Source organism: Rhincodon typus, chromosome 23 (genome assembly GCF_021869965.1).
Source record: "Rhincodon typus isolate 14 chromosome 23, sRhiTyp1.1, whole genome shotgun sequence".
In the NCBI taxonomy this organism is placed as follows: Eukaryota; Metazoa; Chordata; class Chondrichthyes; order Orectolobiformes; family Rhincodontidae; genus Rhincodon; species Rhincodon typus.
This window is the reverse complement of record NC_063354.1, coordinates 27,524,290-27,551,037: the sequence shown is the minus strand read 5'-3', so window position 1 is coordinate 27,551,037 and position 26,748 is coordinate 27,524,290. Positions and strand designations below refer to the sequence as shown.

Here is a 26,748-nt window from a genome sequence, read left to right as displayed (position 1 = left end):
GATCATATCAAATAATTTGTCTCATTGACTGTACGAATGGACAGCATGTTGGTTGTACTCCAGCAGTCCATGCCTACAAGACAGAGGACACTATGTCCACTATTAGATTTGATTCTGCCATTAAACAACAATTGTTAAATAAGAAACAAAAACAGAAACAGAAATTGTTGGAAACACTCGGTAGGTCTGGCAGCATCTGTGGAGAGAAATCAGAGCTAATGTTTTGGCACCAGTGATCTTTCTTCGAAAAGGTTTTAATCAACACCAATCAACACCTTTTTTTCCCATGCTGTATAATTTGTTATTCCTTAATTAAGTCTGGTTTCTTGCATCCTGGTCCTGATGATTGCAGCATGAAAAGCTTTGCTTATTGTTTCCTTTTAGCAAAGCTCAAGTTCTACACAATCCACATGTTAGTCTCCTGATTTCTAGAAGAGACTGTCTGACCTGTTGAATCTTTATTGGTAGTTATACCCCATCATTTCCAGTGTCATCTTTGTCAATCTTTGCATATTTTCCAGTGCTTTGATATCATTTTTGTAATATTGAGACCAAAACTGCAGACAGAGCATTATTTGTTATCTGACGAATGTATTATGTATGTTTCAGGAAACTTCTCTGCTTTTGAATTCTGCTCCTCTGTAAATAAACTCAAATGCTTCATTTGTCCATTTTATGGCTTTGTTAACCTATGTTTCACCCACTTCTTTAATGATTTAAATATTTGTACTTGCAAGTACTTTTCCACGTGCAATCTGTATAACTATACTGTTCTTTGCCAAGAATAAATAATCACTCTATTCTTCCTACCAAGTCATTTACATACTTATTCTGTAAGTTTCTTAATGCTTTATTTTTCTTGAAACATTGCAAACTTATTTATATGGAAATTCATTTGACATTGAAACATCCATTCTACATACATCTTCCTCTATTTTGTTGCAGTTCTCCTCAGTATTAATGGTATTGCACACTTCAAAACTTTTAATGTTTTATTTCTGATTTCCACGTCCAAATAATTTTCATAAATCCTGTACAGCAATAGTTCCACTACCAATCTCTGTGGTACACCCATTTCCCAACTTCCAATAGTCTGAGTAATATTTGTCCCTGTATTGTAGCCACTTTGCTATCCATTTTTTTTAAAGTTTGGTCCAAATCCACGTGCTTCAACTGCAGTGGCATGTGTTTACAATGTGGTTCCTTATTGAAGGCCTTTTGAGAAGTCTATGTGTACAATACCTCCTGCATTACTTGGTGTACTCTTTCTGTTACTACATCAAGTAATTCAATAATGTTGATTTTGCACAACCTTCCCTTTTGAGATCCATGTTGGCTGTTCTTTATTATGTTTTTGTATCTTTCCTGTTCCTTGCTCACTTATTCAACTATGGATCCCTGAATGGAACAGGATATTTGTTCAAACAAATTAATCTGCATCGTTTTATTTTCTGGAGGTTTAAACAAAAACTACCACATTGTACAGCTTGACATTTAACTGTGAAGCCAAACACTTCTGAGGGTTTAGAAGTTACTAACTTATCAAGAGGGATAAATAAAAATTAATGAATAATTTCTGCCCACAGAAATTGGAGAAATGTTAATTTTCTAGTACATGTTTTGGTTGAAATATGAAATAAATGAAGTTGCTATTGAAATGTTGTCTACAGGACAAATAAAATTTGAGCCTATTCATAAAGTGTATTTTGGAAATAAATATCAGCAAGTACTATCATATTTCCATTCACTGTTAATATTAAAATGCGTTTTTTCACAATAGACTTGGTGAAATCAAGAAACTTACTGGAATTGCATGGCCAAGAGAATTGTTCTTCATAAGGTCTAGATGGAAATATGATTAGATGGCACTAAATTATGAATATAAAATAAGTTCACTTGCCTTTACTAGTCTCATTTTACATTTCTAACTAATCCCAAATTAATATCTCTGACCACAATAGAATGCTCGATGGCCAGCACTCACAAGCTGGCTTGCTTTTAAAATTAGTTTTTAAATTGGTTCTTTCACAGTAAAGGTTTTGACAGAAATATTTATTACTTCAAAATCTACATGTTCCAAATGTATGAGCATGTATCTTGCTTTTAACCTGTGATATAATAAGTGTCTATTTCACTGTTTACGTGCAATTGTCTTTTCTCTCCTCTCCTTTTTTTACTCAGATCTTTGCATTGTCTATAGAATTACAATTGACCAAGCCTGCAAATAAATTCTTTAGTTATGAATTAGTAAGGATGCATATTCCCTGGGCCAGAATCAGGTTGGTGATTTCACAGGTAGCTGTGAGGCAATTAGTTTCATTAATCTTTAAGGCAATCATCAGTAAACAAACACTAACTGGATATAAGTGTTGAGGGAAGTCAGAGAATGCTGCATTTTTTGTGTGAGGCACTACTATAAAGTCCTTATGGCATGTGACATTCAGTGAAAGAAGAAAGAAACTAGATTCCTAACAGTTAAGTGTGCATTTGTTACATTAAGTTGTACTGTGGAAGATTTTTATGTGCGATCAGTATTCTGGTAATTTCACGTCTATTTTAATCTGTGGTTATTTTGGCTCAACTTTTGGAATCTGTCAAATGTATTTTTTTTGTTCACCTGTAAATAAGAAATTATGTTGCTCTTGCAAGAGCAACACCATTCACTATTATTAAAACGTAAGACCTGGTGATTTAACTTATTGAAAATGAACAATTTGTCTCCTTATCATAAATATCACCCTTCGAAATTTACTGAGAATTGAATTCCTTTGGGTGTAGAGGAAGAACTTTTTTTGAGATGACATGTCTGAATCTGAATCATTTTAACATGGTTGTTCGAATGACCATGAATTTATCTTCTCTGCATATTTAACAAATTGATTAACCTCCAGGGGAATTACTTCAATGAGGCAAATGTTTTGTTATTTTCTAACAGTGGGGCTGCATATACTTTGTCATAGCATAAAGTCTGCTAATTTGTTATCGTTGTCACAACAAAATCCATTTTTATTATAAAACACAGAACTGCAGATGCTGAAAATCTCAAATCAAAACAAATTTCTGGTGAAACTCAGCACGTCTGCAGCATCTGTGGAATAAAAGTGGAATTAACATTTCAGGTCCAGTGACCCTTCTTCAAAACGGATCTGTTTTTAAGGTTTTGTAGTAGATTTGTAGCTCGGGTTGTGGGTGTTGAGGTTGGTTGGCTCGCCGAGCTGGTTTGTTGTTCCGCAGACGTTTCGTTACCGTGCTTGGTAACATCCGCAGTGCAGCCTCTGAAGCGTCGGTGTGGTTTCCCGCCTGGCTTTTAAACTCTGGGGTCTGTTGCGATGGATTGCCTCACTTCCGGATTTCCTTCGTAGTGGAATGTATATGGGGTCAAGTTCAATGTGTTTATTAATAGCCTGCTTCATGGAGTGCCATGCTTCCAGGAATTCTCGTGTTTGTCTCTGCCTAGCCTGTCCCAGGATCTTGGTGTTGTCCCAGTCGAAGTCGTGGTTCTCCTTGTCCATGTGGATTGAGATGAGTGAGTATTGGTCGTGTCTTTTTGTAGCCAGTTGGTGTTCATGTACTCTTGTTGTTAGTTTCCTTCCTGTTTGTCTGATGTAGTGTTTCTTGCAGTCTCTGCTGGGGATCTTGTAGATGACATTGGTCCTGTCCATGGCGGGGAGTGGGTCTTTAGTTCAGGTGAGCATTTGTTGTAGGGTTGATGTGGGTTTGTGTGCCACTCTGATGCCCAGCAGTTGTAGGTGAGTTGTGGTGAGTTCTGATGTGTTCCTGATGTACGGTAGTGTGATGAGTGTGTCGGGGCGTGTAGAATCTTTCTGATGCTGTTCCTGGAGGCATCAGTTTTTGTTTCGTAGGGTCTGTTTTTGTTAAATGCTTTTGAGGAATTTTCTTCCTTTGCATATATATGTTTTTTCTTTGTCATTCAGTTTTGCCGAAAGCAACTGTACTGCTGTAAACAGTACCAATGGTATTGAAATCTAGCTAAAACAGAGTTTGAAGGAAGGGAGTTAGGAGGAACAGAAGGTAAAATCAAGAAAGAGTCATAGAGTCATAGAGCTGTACAGCACAGAATCAGACCCTTTGGTCCAACTCATCCATGCAGACAAGATATCCTAAATTGATCTAGTCCCATTTGCCAGCATTTGGCCCATATCCCTCTAAACCCTTCCTATTCATATACCCATTCAGATGCCTTTTAAATGTTGTAATTTTGTTGTACTTTCTCCCCTGTACCAGCCTCCAAGAAGTGGTGGAGGCTGGTACAGGGAAGAAAGTAGAGAGAAACAGTCGGCCACTTGGCGTTGTTTCCATGCAATGTTATGGGTGATCCACTGATGCCTTCTAAAATTTAAAAGTTTTGACATTCTTGGTATTATGGTCAGTCTTTCGCTGTTTGATTGCATAGTGTGATGTGACTGCTCATAAAATCAAAGTTGCATTGTGAGAATCTGAACTATTCTCTTCCCAAACAATGAAGAAATATAAATAGATTATAAAATCAGATTGTTAAATGCCTTGGTTTTATACAGATCTGTAATCTATGTGATGTATTCCGAGGACAAGGGCATATCTTTTGAGTTGAGATGACAGCTTCCTTTCAAGATTCCTTTTTAATCAGGATTCACAACACTCTTCCAACTTGAAATGTGTTATTGTCTTTTAATGCAATACAGATTTTCTGTTGTCCTACATCCAATCTGTTAGCAAACCTGAATTCTAAGCTAGAAATGGAACAGTGAATTCCATCAGTCGCTTTGTAGCCTGCAGTTTCTGTTAGTTTAGTACATTTTCACTGTGTTTCTGTGCTCAGCTTAGTTTATGGTTGTCACTTTTTTAACAATTCCATTTTCTTTTACCTTTTTTATTTTCTCTCTCATCTCATCTCAGTCCTACTTTATCATTCTCATCCCTCTTGGTATTTTGTATTTATTTCCACCTTATGGGGTTTTTTTTCAGTCGTAAGGTTTTCTGATTTGCATTTGTTCTCCCTTGCTGTGCCTGTGAGCTGGATTTTAACTTAGCGACATACTTGGATTGGAGTGAGGTTGGGTGGGGTCAGGGTAGTCCACTAGTTGCAAGAATCCCAGAAATCTTTGCAGCCTATCTACTAGCGAGTTGTTAAACCCAGCCACTGTGTCATCATTATGACCTCTGGGCCTCTTGGCTCATTAGAATCCAGCAGCGTGACAGTATTTAAAGGTGACATGCCAAACATGCAATTTGCAAAGGTGTATACATGCATAAGTTGTTAAAGCTGGCAGTGCTGGTAAAGAGAGCTGTTAATAAAACATACAGTATTCTAGGATTCATAAATAGGGCCATAGAGTACAAGAGCAGGGAGGTTATGCTGAGCTTATATAAGGCACTAGTTAGACCTTGGCTACAGTTCTGAGCACCACATTATAGGAAGAATATGAACGTATTGGAGTGATTGCAGAAGAGGTTTCTGAGAGTAGTTTGAGGGATGAGACTGTTCAGTTATGAATAAAGATTGGAGACATTGGGATTGCTTTTCTTGGACAGGAGAAGGTTAAGAGGAGATCAGAGAGAAGTTTGCAAAATCATGTGAGTCTGGATGGAATGGATACAGAGAAACTGTTCCCACTTGGAAACATGTTGAAAACCAGAAGGCATAGTTTTAAAGTGTTATGCAAAAGAAGCAAACATAAGGTAAGAGAAGTCATTTCACACAGTGTGTAGTAGGGTTGTGGAATGCTTTGCATGCAGTGTGGTGGAGGCAGGTTCAATTGACACGGTCAAGAGGACACTGGATGACTATTTAACTAGAAACCAAAAGCAGGGCTAAGTGATAAAGGCTGGTTCATTCCCAGTAGGCTGAATGGCCTCCTCCTGTGCCATTGCACGTCTATGATATCTATGATAGTGATGGGAGATGGAAGCTGAGTTTGAACTGGTGCAAGAGTCTGGGGCCACCCTCATGGATATAGTGGAGGAAACATTTCAATGACCCAAGCAAGACAGGAAAGGTAATAGCAACCAACGTCCCCTCAAAGGTATGTGTCTCTGAATGCACAGCCCTTCCGATGTTCCACGCTTGGTGATCAGTGTCAGTTTGCCAATCGTGGCATTGACTTCTGGTTCTGGAAATCGCTGCCACACACAGGCTTCAGAGGCCAGCGCAGCCAGTAAGAAAATTAGAGGGAATGCTGGAGGTAAGGGTACAGTCATTTGCATTTGGATGTAACTGTCACTCAAATCCCCTCATACCACCTTCTCAAGCCTACTTCAGCACATCACTGTTTACACCAACTTACCTTGTGGGCATACCCAGCCCTCACCATATCAATCCACCACTGATACTCAACCTCGTTTTTTTACAATGTCACTCCAATCCTTCTAACGTCCAGGTCTTTTTGCTTCTGGAAAAAGAATGCTTGCCACCAGCTGACCAAAACCCTGACTCTGCTGAAACACTGACATTTCACAACAGTAAGGACCCTTATCCTCTGCCTGTAAATCCTCTGTGACAGATAGGGCATCCTATGAGATGTATCTTTGTTGATTCAAACTCTTTTGGAGAGTCACAGGTCCGTGAACAGCAGGTTGGAACTAGTGAAGGTTCTAAAGCTGCTCCTGTTTGTGCTGGGGATGTGCAACTGATGGTCATGTGGGCTCTCGTCCGAGGTCCTGAGCAAAGAGTAAATGTCACATGTGCTGATGTGATGGATGAGAATGCCAAATGAACGGACAGCTGAGGTGTGTGTGAAATAACTTCTCAGCACAAATACCGTGAAGAAAGCCTTTTACACAAGCAGGTCAGAAAGCAGCGCTGCATTGGCATATTTCCCTATCATGGTTTCTAACCCCTCAATTGACATTGAACTCACCAAGGTGAGGAGGCAAGGAAGTCCTGGAAACCCGTGAAGCCAAAATTAAAGTCCAAAACCTGTGTTAGCATCGTTGTAATTGGGGGAGAATGTGACATAGTGGTATCATCACTGGACAGTAACCCAGAGATGAAGCCTCGTGATCTGGGATCATATTTTCAAATCCCAACATGACAGGTGGTGGAATTTAAGTTTGTTTAATACATCTGGAATATAAAGCTGGTCTCAGTAATGCTAAACATTTTTATTGAGTATGGAGTATCATTGAATGCCCTAAAAAGCCTGGTTCGCTAATATCCTTTTGGGAAGTACATTGCCTGGTCTGGCCTACATGTGACTCCATATCTACAGTAAGGTGGTTGACTCTCAGCTACCCTTTAAAATGGTCTCGCAATCCACTCAGTTCAAGGGCAATTAAGGATAGGTAACAAATGCTAGCCTTGCTATCAACACCCACAACTCATGGAAGAATAATGATTGAAAATATTTTGACATTAATATATTGTCATAACTGTCTTATTTGCCCACAGCATGATGTCCTTCTGCTAAGTCAATTTAAATCATTATATTAGAGTTCCCAAGCACTATTTTATTCTGTTCTAAATGCACAGTAGCACTTTTACCCAATGGGAAATGTATTCTAATAGATCTCAGCATGTTCAGAATGCTGATCAATGGAATGATCAACTATCACTTTGCAAGGCTTGGCCCATGATCAATAATTGCAATAAAAGCATATCTAAATTAAAATTCAAGCATCTACTTATTGAAACTGAAAGGACAGGTGTTTTGTTTTTCAAAGAAAATAGCCCTTTTTAATTCACTTGTGAAACGTAGGCATTTATGGCTAGCATTTATTGCCCATCCTTAGTTGCCCTTGAGAAGGTGATGGTGAGCTGCCTTCTTGAATCGGTGTAGTCCATGTGCTGTAGGTAGACCCACAATGTCATTAAGAAGGAAATTCCAGGATTTTGACCCAGTGACAGTGAAGGAACTATATTTTCCAAGTCAGGATGTTGAGTGACTTGGAGGGCAACTTGCAGGTGGTGGTGTTCCCATTTATCTGCAACCCTTGTCCTGTAGGATGGAAGTAGTTGTGGGTTTAGAAGGTGCTATATAAGGATCTTTGGTGAGCTTCTGCAGTGCTTGTAGATACCAAACACTGCTGGTACTGAGCATTGGAGGTGGAGGGAGTGGATGCTTGTTGATGTGGTGCTAATCAAGCAGACTGCTTTGTCCTGGATGGTGTCAAGCTTCTTGAGTGTTGTTGGAGCTGCACCCAACCAGGCAAGTGGGGAATATTCCATTTCATTCCTGACTTGTGCTTTTCAGATGGTGAGCAGGTATTGTGAAGAATTGAGGTGAATTACTCACCACAGAATTCTGAGCCTCTGTCTACTCTTGTAGCCACAGTGTTTATAAGGCTGTTCCAGTACAGATTCTGGTCAGTGGTAACCCTCAGGATGTTGATAGCAGAGGATTCATCAATGCTAATGCTTTGAACATCAAGAGGTGATGGTTAGATTCTGTCTTGTTGGAGATAGTCACTGCGTGGCATGAATGTTGTCACTTGTCAGCCCAAGCCTGGATATTGTCCAGATCTTGTTGTATTTGAACATTGACTGCTTCAAATAGCTTGCCAGACAAACAATTCCAAAAGCAGATGGCTTTTTTTTGGGCTCTCCACTTGGGACTGGTGTTTCCTTGTGGTTCACAACTCCTTTGGGGCTGTGAACCATGACTACTTATAGAATTAGTTCAACTTCACAAAAATTGCAAAGGAATTTAAAAGCCCACTTGCCACAATTGAGTCGGCAAAGGTGGGCTGGCTACCCACATCCATAACCCCATGCCACGCTAGCCACACTTGCCAGAAATGGGAATAGTGGTGAAAATTTTGGAATCGGGTCGTAATGGCCATTTTTAAAGGTCCTCTGGGTCATCCAAACTCTCGGTGAAAATCTAAGCCACCGCTTCAACCTTCAGTGAGCATTATATTGGACAATGACAGTTTCAAGTATGTGTGAGACTTGATTTATTTGAGGGTAAAGCAGTTATTTCAATGTTATCCACATGCAATGAAGTAAATACATTTATCTTGATGTTTTGGTATTATATGCCAAGGAATTGAAATTATTCTGTGGCAGACAGTAGAGAACTGGGGTGAGTTGTGGATTATATCTGTCCTATCTGTCTCCTGTCATTACTTTTGTTTTTGAATGGGAAAGGTGATCAGACGTTTTATGCAGCATGAATAAATCTGGATGGTGTAATTTGAGAATTTTAAAAGATATTTTCAGTCTACTTGCTGCGGTGTAGTGCCAGGTTTTCATGTATGTGACATAAAAGTTAACAGAAAACATTAATCTATGTCGCTTATGTTTTCAACATTTGCATACCCTTGTAAATGCAGCTATGTTCCTTTGGAAATGTTTCAACTTTTACCATTTAACAGATGGAAAAATTGGATCTTTCTCTTTGTTGAGAAATAATATAAGATTTAAGCTGCAAATTACCTGTGGAAGTGAGTTTCAATGCATTTTTAATCTTGTTTATTATCTAAGTAATTGTGTGATTATAAAATGGTCCCAGTTTAATTCACATTTTTCAGACAGAAAGTTTGCCTCCCTCATCCAAACAGATTTGAAACTTAGTTTATTGTTCAGTAGAAAATCCCTCATGATCAATGCATGATGTAGTGTCTGGACTGGGAAAAGTGATTTTACAGATATGCCAGACTGGGTAAGGATGGCAGATTTTCCTTCCTAAGTGGCATTAACAAACCAGATGGATTCTTTATGACATGTTAATAGTTTCATGGACACCATTACACATAGTGGCTTTTTATTCCAGATGTTATTTAAATAATTGAATTTTCCCAGTTATGTGGTTTGATGAATTTGTGTTTCTGGACTATTAGTCCAGGTTTCCTATATCACTAGTCTAGTGGCATAACCAAATGCTGCTGTATCCTTTACTGTCAAGTCAATTAAAGCTGCAGCATTGATCAACTTTGGAACCAATAACAGTGATAGTCATAGAGATCTACAGTACCGAAAAAGACCCTTCAGCCCATCACATCTGTGCTAGTCAAAAACAATCACTTAGCTATTCTAAATCCCATTTTCCAGCATTTGGCCCGTGGCATTGAATGCCTTGGCATCACAAGTGCGCATCTAAATATTTATTAAGTGTTATAAGAGTTTCTGTCTCTACCACCCTTACAGGCAATGAATTCCATATTCCTACTGCAATGATACTTGAGTAATCCTATTTTGTGAAACAGATTAGCCTATAATTTTAAGGGGTAAAGGGAAATCAGTTACACTACTGATTTATTCAGCAACAGTGTTTCTTACATTATTTGATCTTTGTTTTGTGAATTTGAAGATTTCTTTGCTGGGATGTTGCCGAGTATGGAAAGTTTGAGCTATAAAGAAAAGCTGGATAGGCTGGGACCTTTTTCAGCAGAAAGAGAATTGAGCAAAGGGTTTGGAGGATATGGGCCAGGAACAGGCAGGTGGGACTAGTTTAGTTTGGGATAATGTTTGGCATGGACTGGTTGGAACAAAGGGTCTGTTTCTGTGCTGTATGACTCTGTGACTCTCTTCTGCTCAATTCTCATTTTCTCTCCCCCAGCCTCCTAATCCATATTTTTAGTGTCTACCAACTCTTTCCAACGTATGTCTCACGCTCTCAGCTCCGTTTGTCATTCCCACATTATCTGTGGTGCACTCGTTCATTTTAAGAAATAAGGACTGGCATTTATATAAGTGATTTATCATGTTCCCTGAATGGTTCAAAGTGTTTCACATGCAGTTAATTTATTTTGAAATGCAAACAATCCACAAAACATCAAACAGATGAAGAGCAAGTTAATTTGCATTTGGCAAAGATGGTTAAGGGAAATGTCAACTGAATGCCAGATAATTCTCTGCTCCTTTTTGTAGGAGAGATTCGTGGGACCTTTAACACCCATCTGAGCCACTGTAACAAAAAGACAAACCCTCTATTTTAACATTCAGCCAAAAGTCAGCAACAATGTTGTATTCCATCTATAAGGCACTGGTATTTCAGCGAGGCTTATATCCTCTTATCTTAGACTGTAAGTGTATGCTCATAGCCCCATGTGTTTTATTTTTAAGGCACTAATTTAATCAGTTTTAGTGGGGAAAAAGAAAGCATTTCTTTAAAGAGATTGAACTGCCACTGTGAAGTGGCATATTAAGGCATTTTGTTCCAGTAGAGAAAGAGCCCGCCCTTTTGTGTGCTTTTATCTTTCAGGAAGGGACAAATGCAAATAGCACAACTGATTCTCAATGGAAGCTACATTTGAAGTACTGAGACTACAGAAGGGAGACTGGCCAGAATGAAAATAAAATGATAAACAATAGGTGAATATCCTCAAAACCTACGGGCACAAGTAAAAGTCATCAGAGCTGCAATTTTACTTATTCTGACGTTCGGATATTTTGCAGTTGTTTGAAACTTGTCCATAAAAGTTATGAAATGTATCTATTCTGAAACATTAGACTTTTTTCTGTATTAACTACATTGCCATTTGCAGTGGCAATGTTATGGAGCGAGAACCAAAAATATGTTCTTTCGATGAAAAGCGTCCATCTTTGATTCATCACGGCCAAGGGTGACCGTGTGAGTGCCGTCACTTTGTATTAACTCTGAGTACAGAGATTATATGTGGCTTTCTGTCACGGCTGTATCTGTTCAATCTGTTTTATTTTGTAGTTGGTCTTTCCTTCGTTATACATAAAGTATAGGTGAGCCTGACTGTAAATGGAGAGATCGAGAGCAGCAGGTTGAAGTTACAGTAAGATACATCAATAAAAAGGTTAGATGTAGAAGGCAGAAGATTTCACTTTATGTTTCAAATGACAAACTTCTAAAACTTTGTCAAAATTAAAATTCTGATTTGTTGGAAATTAGACTGATATTTAATTGCATTCAGTATTTGGGGCCGAATCTTGCTCTGGCCACGGGAAAACCCAGATGGTGTAGTTTCGCGGCTTGCCAACCTCACACCTGCCCCATGTGTAACCTCACATGCCATTTTTGTCTTTTCACACTGGCATTCGATTCACAGAGCAGTTTGTGAGCTGTGAACCAGTGCGAGGAGTATGGGCACAGGGACGGGCTGAGTTACAAGTACCATCTCTGTTCTTCAGTACAGAATCCCAGCTTCCAACTGTGTTTAAAGGCCCACCAACCTCACCAGTCACCTTCATTGTGCCAACCCCCTACCCCCTCAGCCTGTGCCACCTCTATGCCATGTATTCATTGTGGCCTGTCCGATAACCTGTACCTCCCTAACTGTGGCTGAGTTGTAATAGTTGCAGCTCTCTTTCTCATGGGCAATTAGGGATGCTCATTAAACATCGCTCTGTTGACAGAGTCCACATCTCCTGAATGAATTTTAAAAACAGTCATTGGATTAGTAGTCCAGACTATTGCTCTGGAGAAGAGGGGCAGATTCTTCAGCGCCGAGTGGAACATTTGGAAATGTGGGTGGAGGCCAGAAATCAGATTCCAAACATCAGGTTAAAGTTTTCAGAGTTCAACTATCAGAAGCATTCAGTCAGGTTCGCCTTACATCCCCTGCTGCTGGAGTTACATTCGTAGTTCCCATTCCTGTTGGGCAGAACGTTTGTGTGCAGGCCTGACCATATATACAAGGTGTGTGCCTGCTGGGGTAGACTTCCTCCTGGAATATCTGATGAGTGCACACTTCTTTTATTAATGTTAGTCCTTCGCAACCAAGGTGTCTTTTTGCTTAAACTGTTACAGTGTGAGAGAGGCAGACTGGCCCACCGAGCTCATGAGAAGTAATTTGCTGTATGTCAGGGCAGGACTTGTACACTTAAAGGTAAGGTCCTGGGGAGTGTTGCTGAACAAAGAGACCTTGGGGTGCAAGGTTCATAGTTTCTTGTAAGTGGAGTCACAGGTAGATAGGATAGTGAAGAAGGAGTTTGGTACGCTCACCTTCATTGGTCAGTGCATTGAGTATAGGGGTTGGAGATCATGTTGCAGCTGTACAGAACATTGGTTTTGTCTATTTTGGAGTATTGTGTGCAATTCTGGTCTCCCTCTTATTGGAAGGATGTTGTGAAACTAGAAAGGGTTGAAAAAAGATTTGCAAGGATGTTGTCAGGCTTGGAGGTTTGAGCTATAGGGAGAGGCTGAATAGGCTGAGGCTATTTTCCCTGGAGCATCGGAGGCTGAGGCGTGACCTTATAGAGGTTTATAAAATCATGTGGGCATGGATAGGGTAAGTAGCCAAGGTCTTTTCCCCACAGTGGGGGAGTCCAAAACTAGAGGGCATAGATTTAAGGTGAGAGGAGAAAGACTTAAAAGGGACCTAAGCGGCAACCTTTCTCACACAGAAGGTGGTGCGTGAATGGAATGAGCTGCCAGAGGAAGTGGTGGAGGCTGGTATGATTACAACATTTAAAAGGCTTCTGGATGGGTATATGAATAGGAAGGGTTTAGAGGGACATGGGTCAAATGCTGGCAAATGGGACTAGATTTATATAGAACATCTGGTCGGCATGGACAAGTTGGACCGAAGGGTCTGTTTCCATGCTGTATTTCTCTGAGACTATTGCTATTTGTCTGTGTCAGTGCTGTGCTTCCAGAATATGACCCCAAGCCTACTTTCGGTAGATTTCAGCTGAATGTATCTGCGCAGGTGGGGGGTTGGGAGGAGCACCTTGACAGTGTATTCTCCATCTCAAGGGCAACTAAGGGATTGGCAATAAATCTGGCCAGGCCAGCGATGCCCATGTTTCAGGAATGAATATAAAAAAAAACATTTTTGAAGGATCTTGACTCTTCATCCTCGGTGGTACTACGATGTGGTGCTGCAAATGATCCTGGGATGTAGGGCTCTTTTTTGTTTCCCGGAGTGGGAGTGGGATTTGCAGGCTGCGAATAAACAGGAGATAAACATAACGATTTGTTAGTTTCATGACTGCCACCCTTACCCAAGATTTTAAGTCCTTGCTGCTTCATGTGTAGTTGTGGCTAACAGAGTGGAGGGTTTCTCACAAGATGGGTCTCATTTTCAGCACAGGAGTGGTCCCCATATTCTCTTACTGTGGCAGCATGCTCTTCAGAGGGTTCAGGAGCCTAATATCAGGGATCTCTCCCTACCATTGACATTTTCCCACCCCCCACCCCCCCATGATAGACACAATTTTGCTTATTATGCAAGCTCTTCTGCAGACACAGAAGTATTAACAGACACCCACACTGGTACCTGAGCACTATGCCTGATTTAAAAGGTACAGATTAAGATTTCAATCCTCTGACTTTTTAAATATCTGCTTCTTGCATTACCAGTAAGGAGAATGTTGTGTGGGATACCTGAGAAGTTAAAGGTTCTGAATGTGTGTTGTTTCTGTTTTGTTAGAGTTGAAGAAGGTGAACAGTAATATATTAAACATGTACATAACGGAGGTACCCCCGAGCTGTCCTGACCAAAGCCACCTTTTGTGGTTGTGTCTTGGTCCCATGCAGTCCTCTGTTAAAATCCTATCAGATGGCAGGACATCATGAGTGGTATGTCATAGGGATTGGTGCTAAGACCTCAACCCTTTACAATTGATAGAATCGAAATTGGATGAATGGATTGAAGGTTTGTTGCTAAAATTGCTGAGGACACAAAGATAGGTAGGAAAGTGAGTTGTGAAGATGACGTAAAGAGCCCCCAAAGTGATATGGATAGATTAAGTGAGTGGGCAAAGATCTGGAAAATGGAGTACAATGTGGGAAAATGTGAAATTGTCCATTTTGGCAGAAAAGATAAAAAGGGAACATATTATCTAAACGGTGAGACGTATCTAGTGCATGAATCACGGAAGATTGGTATGCAGGTACAACAAGTACTTGTAAAATCTGGAATGAGCAGATTGCATCATAAGGAAAGGCTAATTAGTTAGGCCAGTATCCTCTGGAGTTTAGAAGAGTCAAAGGTGACTTAATTGAAATGTCTAAGATCCTGAGGGGTCTTGACTGAGTGGATATTGAAAGAATATTTCCTTTTGTGGAAGAACCGAGAGCTTGGGGGGGTGGTGGCGGTCACAGTTTAAAATTAAAGGGATGTCTATTTAAAATCGAGATGAGGAAACATCTTCTCTCAGAGGATTGAGAGTCTTTGGAATTCCCTTCCTCAAAAGACAGTGGATGCAGAATACTTCATTATTTTTAAGGCAGAGGTAGATTGATTCTCGATTATCAAAGGGATGAAAGATTATTGGGGATATGCTGGATTGGAGACTTGATGTAAATCAGTTCAACACTGCTTTTATTGAATGGTAGCGTAGGCTCGAAATGCTGCGTGGGCTATTCCTGTTCCTTGTTCACAGATGTGTAGGTTCTCCCAGTTGTGTTGAAAGGTCAGCGCCCTGATGGTGCATGATCTGCTGTGTTGTAGCTCCTTTTGTGTTTTCACTGTGAATCCTGACAAATGCTGGAGGGCTGGCAATCACTACTTGAGGTGGGATTTGCTGCCTGGGAATGATGTGGAGGTGCCAGTGTTGGAGTGGGGTGGACAAGGTCAAAAATCACATGACACCAGGTTATAGTCCAACAGGTTTATTTGAAAATGCAAGCTTTCAGAGCTCAGCCCCTTCCTCAGGCGTGGTATGGGAAAGAGAGTATAAGACACAGAATTTATGAGCAGAGACAGGCTAGTTTTACTGTGTTTCCCATACCACGCCTAAGGAAGGGCCTGAGCTCTGAAAGCTTGTGTTTTCAAATAAACCTGTTGGACTATAACCTGGTGTCATGTGATTTTTGATCCAGCCTGAGAAAGTGATGAAGGCAAATGCAATTGAGCCAGGAGGCCGTTGGATTGTTTTCTGTAAAGGAAGAATGTCAGGGTTATTGGGGAAAAAGAAGGGAGTGGCACTGGGTGAATTGCCCATTCAGAGAATTGGTGCAGTCATGACAGACCAAATGGCCTCCTGTGCTATTACAGCTTTGTGATAAAGCCAACTGGAGGACTTATAAAGTAAATGGCACATGAGCATTCCCTCCTTGGAGCTATAAGGCACTCTGTCAATTTACAGAGAGGAGCAGAATACCTGTATCAGGCAGATTTATGAAGCATATAAGGTTATCATTCATGTCTACTGTTAAGTAATTACTAACACCATTACAATGAATTGATTTAGTTGAACCTAAGTTGTCTCATTTCTTCTTCTAGCTTTTCCAATTTACTGTGAGATGTGAGCAAAAGGTTGATCTAAGCATAGAATTGAGTGATCTATTTCTGAGATAGATATAGGGAGTTTAGGAGTCCTATTTCTCTGAACCTCCTTGAAAGGGAATAATTTCTGGATTACCTGCTCATTGGAGCTGATAAATTTTCCTCCAGTACATTTGCTGGACGGAAGCATGCTTGCTCCAGAGTTTCTCCTGACTAACAGAGAACTAACCTTTCTGGTGTTTGGGGTTTTTATTTATCTCTCTGTAACATTGCAGTGTGAGGTGACAAGTTTATCTTCACACAATAAAAGGGGATGGAAATGAAGTTAACTCATTCAGACCATTGCTGAAAATACTGTAAAGGGACAGGTTCCTTAAGCTTCATTTCTTAAACTGCTGTTGCAGTTGGGGGATGCATACATTCTTTAATAAATAGGAAAACTTGAATTCTGGACTAAACACTTGTATTGCGCTGTATGGGAAACTGCATTCTTTTCTTTCATTCTTAAAATCCAGGGTAATGTTTTCTATAACAAAATGCATTTGTCTAACAATATTATGAGACAGAACTGCATCCGCCTCCTTATTTGTGGAATTTGGCTGCAAAATATCTCCCTCTTTATTTAACTCTGCAAGGATGCTGCACTAAGATGTTGGATGAACTGTACAAAATCCCTACATTCTTGATCTGACAAAGTTGTGTTTACTGTTTTTAAAACTGATTTGGAAATCCACTGCTTCAGGGTTTTATTTTGAAATGAAGTTGTTGGGACGCTGATATGCTATTTCAGATAGTAATTCCACTTCCATCTCTGCCTGTTAACCCTGTTTTAATGAAAATGCATCTTTAGGACCAATATGGATGCTCCAGCAGGTAAACGCTGACAGAAGCTGATAGATGATCTTGCAGCGCCAATTGCTGACTGAGAAATGGTACAAACAACTGGTAATATTGCAGGCGAGATTCAAAATTGGAACAGCTGTGATAAAGCACCTTTTACAGCAAAACCTAAACATTTACTCCTCATAAGTCTCCACCATTTCACTTTTAGAAATATTGTTAAATATGTTTAGATTCCTGTTTCTTTATTTTCTTCAAAAGGCTGACAGGTTCTGTAGAGTTGTAGCCGAGGAAACAAAGAAGCCATCGAATTTCATTTTTTCCTTCTATACCTGGTCACCCAAGGAAGCAGAGAAAATGTTTGCAATTCTGAGCACTGCTTCAAATCTAAATTATACTCCAAAACAGTTTATCATTGACAAATGCAAATCTCAGTTAATTTCAAATTCTAATTGTTCAGAAGCTGCATGTAAATTATTTTCTTTTGGCCAGTTAAAGAAAATGACCACAATTTCCTGTGGCCAAGGTGTAATGGTATAAAATAATTTGATGCGTTTGGTGGGATGTTGACAGCAATGGTTTTATTTTGTTACCTTTATCATTTAAAACAAATTGCCCTTCATAAGGGAACTGAATCAATACTTAGAGAAAAGATTGCAGGTATCCAGGGAAAGAGCAAAGGTGTGGAACCCAGCACAAAAATGACTTCCTTTTGAACTGAACAATTTTATGATTCTCTATACAAAACACAACAGAAAATCATAGTTTCTTTAAAATCCTGATGTTCTATTAACGTAAATAATATTTGTATCCCATAATATGATACACAATGTCACTCATAAATATTTAACTATTTCATATAATATCTTTTCTATTTTAAATTGTACTTTATGATCCTTAGCTCAGAAAAAAAACAGTTTTGATCAGTAAACTTAATAGAGTGGTAACACTAGGTGGCAGTGAGAGGATATCTGATGAACCACAATGAGGAACTGATATATATCTTCCTACGTCTATAATGATGGTAGGTAAAGGTAAATGGGGACAGATTCAAGATTTTAACTGCATGTTACTACATTACAATTTTGGGGATTATACTTGATTACTTGATCACTGAATTTTTAAAATGGTGAAAGTAAATTCATAAGAAAGGTTTTCCATTTCATTGAAAAAAATCTCTCAAAGGAACTGAGTTTTCTGCAAGCATTTGGTGTTTAATTTGCCAAGCGTTCTTTTGCTTCAGATACTGTACCAAAATGAGAAATTAATTGTTTGGGATGCCTGTATCTTTAACAGATTTTTGATGTATACATGGATCTTTGCCTTCAATTCCTTTTCATTGTTGTTGGCAAGAACTGTATTTAATTGTGTTCCAATTTCTTCCACAAATGAGCTCCGAACTTTCTGGGAGACAGGGTTATGAACTCAGGAATCAATCTTTAAAAATGAAATGTGAGTTCTAGTGCAATGTTTTGCGAGTTTTTAGTTTATTTCCTGTCAAGGCTCCTTGATTACAGGATGGCCTGATCCAAGCTGTGACTTGTTATTCTAATCACTTTCCAAAAATCATAAATCTTTTTCAAATACAAAAAAATTTGATTTTAAAAAAAGGTGACAACTAAACAGTGAGCCAGTATTATTTAAAGCTGTTATGCAATTTGCATTAACAGTGGTGGAATGTAGCCTTAGGTCCATTACTTATGATCCAATGAGTACTTTAACTTTGACACTTTGTTGAAGTGAAAAAATGCCATTGTTGTGCATCTCTTAGTTGTTAGCAGGGGACAATTGGTATGCATTTCCTCTAGGTGGAAGAATTGATAGCATGGGGAACATTTAATTCATTCACTTTTGATTTTCCTCACATAAACATGTAAAACAGTAATTAAAAGAAGGCAACATTTTACAGAGGAATTGGAATGATTTAGTCTTGACCAGGAGAAATCTGATAACCTTTTCTGAAAGGAACAGTCACTGCCTGGAGAAATGCAAGAGAAATGGAGATAGCCTTCAATCAGACAGCTAATATTGGGCAACTGACTGGTTTGCTATATGCATTTGTGATGATTTTCCAGTATCAGGTCAACATTTCATAAGTACCAAAATGTGACAAACAGTGTGAATAGTTCATGCATTGCTCAAGGATTTTTTTTTAACAACACTTGTAAATTCCACTCAGGCTCCATAATCAATACAAGCATAGAAGTAACACAGAGCAGTTAAGATTATTCATCAGAAATGTTTACACCTTGTTTTACTAAAATTACTTTAGGAAGATTTGTTCAATTTGTTGAATAAGTTGTGCCATTTCCATTTAACATTAAGTGAAGTATAAAACCCAAGCCATTCCTAGTCCTATCAGAGCTTAGAGGAATAAGTAAGAAACATGGCAGACTAACAATAAAACCTTTTGCATTTTCAACGTAGTAAACAAACTGCACTTAGCCTGTACTGTGGAATGTATTTTATTCTGAAAACACATGTAGAGTATCTCTAGGTCTGCAGAATAAAGTGCATAAATCTGAATTGAAACTGGTTGATGGAGGCTCAGCAGAGGATGATAATGTGTAGACTTTACATCATGATGGAATTAATACAGGGAATGAATAGTCTGATCATTTCCTAACTTTCAATATCAAAGTTACATCCAGGACATGGGTCAAAACAGATGTTTAGACTTTAGCTTTGCATTTAGATTTACTTTGCAAATCTACTTTTATCAACTTCACAGTTGAAAATCTTGAATTGTTCAGATTTTTGTGAATTTCCAAATACAAAACAAAACTAAATTAAGAATTTGAAGAATTGGGAGAAGATCTGTTTGAGCAGCTACCTCTGTGTTTAGCAGTTCAACTGTTCAAAATAAAATCAAATTAACTTTTAATTTTTTTTGTCAAGAAGAGATATCTTGCTGAGTCACCTGTTTCAATCACAATGCACAATCATATTACGGATTACATTTACTTGTAGAATCAAAGGGTACCGATCGTTAACTTTGTTTCATACTTCATATTGTGCTTTGAAAAAACCCTGCATTTGATCTACATTCACATAACTTTATAAAGTCGGTACCTTTTTTTACTGACTAAAATTATGTACAAGAGTTTTGGAGATTTGAACTCTGGTCCTGCTAATATTAGTTCATATTATATCTGTTAAAGTGACTTTTAAAATTTAATATGCCTTCTGGATACATTTCCTACTTTATCTCAGTATTGTAGACTAGATATGATTTGAAAAATCATATGAGAATGTTAAATATAAATTCATGGAAATTTAAGAGTTTCCTTGTTCAAAAGGTTATTTAAAGTAAACAGCACATGTACTGCCAGTTTTCTGTTAATTGTTCATGTCAGATGTGAGATTATTGTTATAAATTCCAACACTGCCTATCTTTATTTTTTATTGGTCTAATCGTCTGTTATCTATAAAATTATTAGTCAGAAAACATGATCTGTAAGCTCTTAACATGACTGAAAAGAAGAAAGTTGCTGTTTGCAAAATAGGCACAGTCCTTAGTGTGTCTTGAATGTGTGTGTGCTGTATGTGAGGAGCAGAATGCAATTTTTAAGCTTCCAAACATTTAATGACAAAATACAAGCACAAAGTTGTATTCAATTTCCTATATTCATCTTTTGATAATTCTTTGCACTGACTAAAAATGCTGAGGTCATGTTCATCAAGCCACAATGTCTTTGCATTGGTAATATCTCTACAGTTATTAGACTGAAGTGTGCTTTGGAAAGGAATATCATGATGTTTTGGAGCTAATGACAAGGTTGTGGAGTGTAGCTGCTGCTTTAATGTAGGGGATACGTAGAATCCAATTTGCGTGCAATACGGCTCCACATCCAGCAATAGGATACCTGACTAGATACTCTCTTTTTTTTCAGCGTTGTTTGTTGAAAATAAATATTGGCAAGGACAACAGGAGAAGCCTCCATCTTTTTAACTCGTGGTATAGGATCTTTTATCATTTAGCTGGGAAGGTGGAGGTGAGATTGTGCTGGCTGTGGGAGAAGGTTGGTTAACCATCCCATTAGTGGGGCAGTGTTTCTTTAGTACTTCACTGAAGTATTATGATGGATTATGTCTCAAGCTCTGGAGTTTGATTTGAACCATGATCTTCTGCCTAAGTGCTGCCACTGAACCAAGGCTAACACTGTTTTTGGTAGGGATTGAAGTTTCTGAACTTGACCGTTGCTGATTTGATATTCTGCAATACCCAGGATATCTATAGGTGGCACAACAGTCCTTTGCATTGAAAGAACAATTTTTTTTGCATGATTTTACCAATATAGTTACTTGCCTTCCTCTAAAGATGATGGAGGGGCAAGTTACTTGTGCATTGTCAATATTCTACATAACTGTTTAGCATCAGTACAAATGTAGTCTTCTATATATGTTGCCAGTTGTAATGATTTTAGTAATTTTAATTTAATATAACTTTTCTGCATTGTTATTGATATGTGGCTGTGGTTTTACTCTAGCAGACACAATTGGAGATTAGTTAACATGAACTTAACCACAGCCAAAAGAACATAATTTTTCTGAAAGATTTTCAACTTCCAGCCTTCTTTGGATGTATGTCATATGAAACAATTAAACAGTTAAACATATTTTCACCTATAGTTAAAATAGTTCAAGGTAATGTGTGTTCTCCAGTAGTAGTTTGCAAAAAATACTGACAATTTCTGGGTATATTAAGGTTTGAATGATGACAGTAGCAGCAGTCCTGTCGGTGTGGGTTTAAATGTAAACACGTCTTGCAGCTTTATCTGAGTTAATTGTTGCATCTTTTCATGCCGCAGGTCGTGTTTCTTTCTTCACATCCGGCTCAGAAAATCTTCATTACGTGGAAAAGGTAGAGTGGGGCACAAGATATGCCATCACAGTCTCATTCAGCTGTGACCCTGCCCATGCCATTGAAGATCCTTCTTTATCATAGACTTGTTGGGGCCTTGAAGAACAGCTCCTAGAAATAAACTGCTAAAAATGAAAAAAAAAATGCAAATCAGTTGTATACTCAAAAACATTGATTTTTAAGTTAGATTGAAAGTCAAATGTGGAGGGAATACTACAGTATTGAAAATTGGCTTGGGTCCACTCTCTCAGAGCTTTAACTGTATTCCTAAAATAGTTTCTATTTAAAGGTATTATTTTTATGTTATGATCCTGAGTCACACTGTCAAATTATGTAATTATGATTTGACTGCAAAACATGGCGTTTAACACTGCTGTTCAATTGGTATTCTTGAGTTTATTGAAAGTGTTAACTAGCTGAGTATTGAAACAACTGTTAACTAGTTGTCTACTGCTGTTGGAATCATAGTTTAGAGTTCCGTTAGACTATTTTTAGTCTTTAATCAGAGCACCAGGTATTTGCCTTTTCATATTAAGTGTGATCACCTTTCAAATGTTCATTCATTAAAAATGACATCAGGTTGTCTCTCCAAATCTATTGTGCAGCCTTCAGGTCAGGATCGGCTCCTGCAACAAGTGCCATGACTGACCTTTATCAGTGTTTGTGCCAGCGTGGATTTGCTGAATGAATCTGACAGAATAATTAGTGAGTGTTTAATGTTTGATGGTCTACTTAACTGATTCAAGATTTCCTATACTAAACAAACCTGGGTAAGATAAATCTTTTCAAAAGTTCTGTCAACAGCCTGAACAAATTGTATTTATTGAAAAGCATTTAACTCTTCATTTACCACATAACAATAAATAAGTAGTGACACAGTTGTCACCCTTCATTCTGTTTCCCAAATTCTGTCTATATAAAATTAATGTCAGGATAATCTATCACAGCAGTTACAGTGTCCAGATTTCAGAATCACAGCAGCAGTGTTGTTGCTGTATCTTTGAGTTTGGCACTAAGAGTTTTAATTGCAATGATGGCTTTTTTTAAAAGTTCATTCATGGGATGTGAACATGGCTGGGCCAACATTTATTGCCCTTCCCTAGTTGCCTATGAAAAGCTGGTGGTGAGCTGCCTTCTTGAACCGCTGCAGTCCGTATGCTGGGGGTAGAACCACAATGCTGCAAGGGACAAAATCTAGCCAGGATGGTAAGTGGCTTGGAGGGGAACTTGCAGATGGTGCTATTCCCATGGATCCGATATCCTTGTTCTAGATGGAAGTAGTTGTGGCTTTGGAAGGCACTGTCTAAGGAGCGTTGGTGAATTTCTGCAGTGTACACTGCTGCTACTGAGTGTTGGTGGTGGAAGAAATGGATGTGGTGCCAGTCAAACGAGCTGCTTTGTTCTGGATGGTGTCAAGCTTCTTGAGTGTTGTTGGAGCTGCTCCCATCCAGACAAGTGGGGAACATTGCATCTGAATCCTGACTTGGGCCTTGCAGATGGAGGACAGGCAGAGGTGATAGTAATTCCAAGGAAAGGAGAAATTCCACTTTGGTGACCAAGCATTTCTAGCTCAGGTAATTCTGGAACAGAATTTCTTCAACGTGACATCCCAAACACGCCTGTTGGATTAATTACTAATCTACACTTCAATGACCAGTTCAACCCATGGAGTGTAATATGAAAGTAAGGGGCAGGACTCAAGTCTACTCAGAACTAGGCAGAAGCTGACATATTAATTTCATATCAGACATTTTAAGGCACCCAAGAAGACTTTCACCTGAAAATTTAAAGTAAGAAATTACCTCCTTAAATCCATTAAAGATATTAATATCTTGATCAGCAACAACTCCATTGGATGCACAATGGCATTTGAAGAGCTTTTAACTCCTAATGTATTGGTTTCACCTGTTGCTAAATATTCCCGTTACCAAAAATCCACACGCATTAAATCCCTTAACCGATTGGATTAATTGGGGTGGCATGGTGGTTCAGTGGTTAACACTGTTGCCTTACAGTGCCAGGGACCCAGGTTCAATTCCAGCTTCAGGCGACTGTCTGTGTGGAGTTTGCACATTCCCCCCCATCTGCATGAGATTCCTCCGGGTGCCCTGGTTTCCTCCCACAGTCCAAAGAAATGCAAGTTAGGTGGATTGGCGATGCTAGATTGCCCATATTGTTCAGGGATGTGCAGGCTGGGTGAATTAGCGATGGGAAATGCAGTGTTACTGGGATGGGATAGGATAGGATAGGGGTACAGGTCTGGGTGGGGTGCTTTTAGGAGAGTCAGTGTGGACCTGTTAGGCCAAATGGCCTGTTTTTGCTCTTTAGGGATTCTATGAGTTTGCCATTCAACCCTTTTGCATGTGGTATAAATTGGTGCTGTCTTTGAAATTCGGTATTTCTTGTGTCTGTCCTGATGACCACAGGATGAAATGCTTTGACAATAGGTCCCTTTCTTTCAGCAATATTCATTGAACAGTTCATTCAGAGGTTCTTTCACACTTAATGTGAAGTATTAGACATGCCCTATTCGAAAGACATTTGTGTTGAATTCAAGCAAATATTAAGAAAGTAAGAAAATCTCAATTTCCTAGATTGTATTTTCTCCTAAGGGAAAATTTATTTGATAAATTATTAGGTTTGTTAATTCTGGATATTGATCCTCAATGCCACCATTTTGACTTAAGATCAAATCAAACATCAGGTTTAAAAAATTTAATTTATTTGCTTACTGCTTCAGCTACTTTAATTTTGTAATTATTACTTTGTGTAGTCTTTCAATGTCTTCAGTTAGAAAGCACTTGTTAGCAAGAAAATAAAGCTCCTCAAAGTGTTTGCCCTCTCAGTGATTTGTGAAAAAAGTAAAATAAGAATTTTGAGTAGTTATCTTGTCCAGTCAAACAGAAATATATCCAGGATTGATACCAGAATCAAGGTGGGTTACCTTTAAAACTGAAAACCAGCATAACAAATGTTTTAATTTAGAATTTAACTTTTAACAGTTGTAAAAAGCAGATAAGTAATTATTTATAAAAATGAGATATAATGGAAACCAAATGTTTTTGCAATATATGTGATAGTTTATTAAGCACATACAATAGTCTAAACTTCATTTCTTCCCATTGGCAGCATAGAAAGTTGTTACCTTGTCAAAAATGTACCTGCTTAGTAGAAACACTGAAATATTCAGCAACATGCCAATGCGTCCTATTAGTGAAGCACAATTATTTGAGTTGAAAATAAACCCAACACGCAAGTGTTTTAAAACAAAACTACTGAGCTATTCTCAGTATGACTTACTCACTGTCCCTAAATTGGGGCTGGCTACAGATCTACAGATTTCCAAAATAGAAATGATGACAAAAATCATCTCTAGAATTTGATAAACAGCTGAGCAAGGATAAAAGTACGCATTGGAAAAGGTAATGATATCTGTCTTGAAACGAAGACATATTTCAAAACTCAAAGATTTGCTGCTGGAGCCACCTAACATCCAACAATCAAACTACCTTTTCTGCAAGTGGTACAACAGATCCTACTGGTGGGTGACTAAATTATAAAAGTGAGGAAGTTCTACTACAAATATCATGGGGATCTGGGTTTAAAGTGAGAAAATAAACCAAATGAGAAGTTAAGTCATGATTTTACTGAATGGCAGAGCAAATCTGAGGGGCTCGCTGAGCTATCTCTTCTCCAATGTTGTGCATTTAGCTACCACTGAGTTAAATACTGAGTCCATCAAACAACTTTTATGGTGTACCAATTCTCAGAATTGTTGGGACTCAATTACTCTCAAACATCAGCCTAGACTGGGCCCTCTTATAGAGGAATAATAGTAGGATATTCCTAGGCTTTGAAGTATTAGTTGCCCTTAGACCATAGTGGCTTTTAGTAATTTGTTACAGTAGAAATTTTAAAATATATCCTTCAATATGAAAGCAGCATGTGCATATGCAGCAAGGCCTGTAAAACATTGGCTTGGACTGATAAGTAACATGTAAGAATCAAGTCACACAAGTGCCAGACAACAACCATCTCCAAAAGAGAGAATCTAATCATGATCTGTAACGTGCAATAGCATTTTTAATCATTTATCCCCCATCATCAATATCCTGGGTGTTATCATTGACAAGACATTAAATTGGACCAGCTATACAAATACTGTGGATACAAGAGCAGGTCAGAGGCTAGGAACTCTCCAAAGCCTCTTCACCATTTATAAAGCCCAAATCAGTAGTGTTTGGAATGCTCTCCACTTACTTGGATGAGTGTGGTTCCAACAACACTTGAGAAGCTCAACACCATCTACACAAAGCAGCTCACTTGACCAGAACGTCACCCACATCTTCAACATTTACTCTGTCTACCACGGACACACATTCGTACCAATAGTTTGTAGTATGGTATATGCAATAGGTTACTTGAACAGCACCTTCCAAACCCACGGTCACTGCATGTAGTATGACATGTGCAGCAGATAAATGGGATTACCACCACCTGCAAGGACCCCCTCAGGGTACACAACACCCTGACCCAGAACTATATCCCTATTTCTTCATTGACTTTGGATCAAAATCTTCACCAGAGGTGCACTGATGATGTTCCTTAGCATGGTGACGAAATGTTTGCGAACAAACTTACCAGCTTGGTGAGCAAGACAACTACTGCAAGTAAAATATGCCACCAATTTTGAGTCTTCATCCCACTGCATTTCTCCCTTCAGTCTTCAATTTCCATCTGTTTTTATCTTCAGCTGAAATTGAAAGGATACGTTCCTGATGCTATTTTACAAAGCTAGTGGAATGATTTTCTTTAGAGACTTGTCTTCAAGGTTATCTTTAGTTGTCAGCTTTCTAGAGGTTGGCATGTTTGTACTCCTTTAACTAAAAATAACAGCACTGCACTAAGTTGACTTACACTGAGTGTACACTTTATTTATTCCAAAATTATGTGCATAAAGG

The 26,748-nt window shown here is 38.7% G+C and overlaps 1 protein-coding gene across 2 annotated transcripts in view; it reads left to right on the top strand.

The window, feature by feature from the left end:
- uts2r2 (urotensin-2 receptor 2) overlaps positions 1-22,679 on the top strand; it is a 128,601-nt gene extending 105,922 nt beyond the window's left edge. The window contains exons 9-10 of one of the 2 annotated variants that reach the window (XR_007264556.1): positions 11,142-11,251; positions 21,735-21,841. Coding sequence is in view for 1 of the 2 variants with exons in the window: in XM_048610792.1 (XP_048466749.1) it covers positions 21,735-21,871 (137 nt within the window). In the remaining variant the exon portion in view is untranslated. Of the gene's footprint in view, positions 1-11,141; positions 11,252-21,734 lie in introns of both variants that reach the window. The other variant, XM_048610792.1, reaches the window with a different exon arrangement.
- Positions 22,680-26,748: the final 4,069 nt, after the last annotated feature.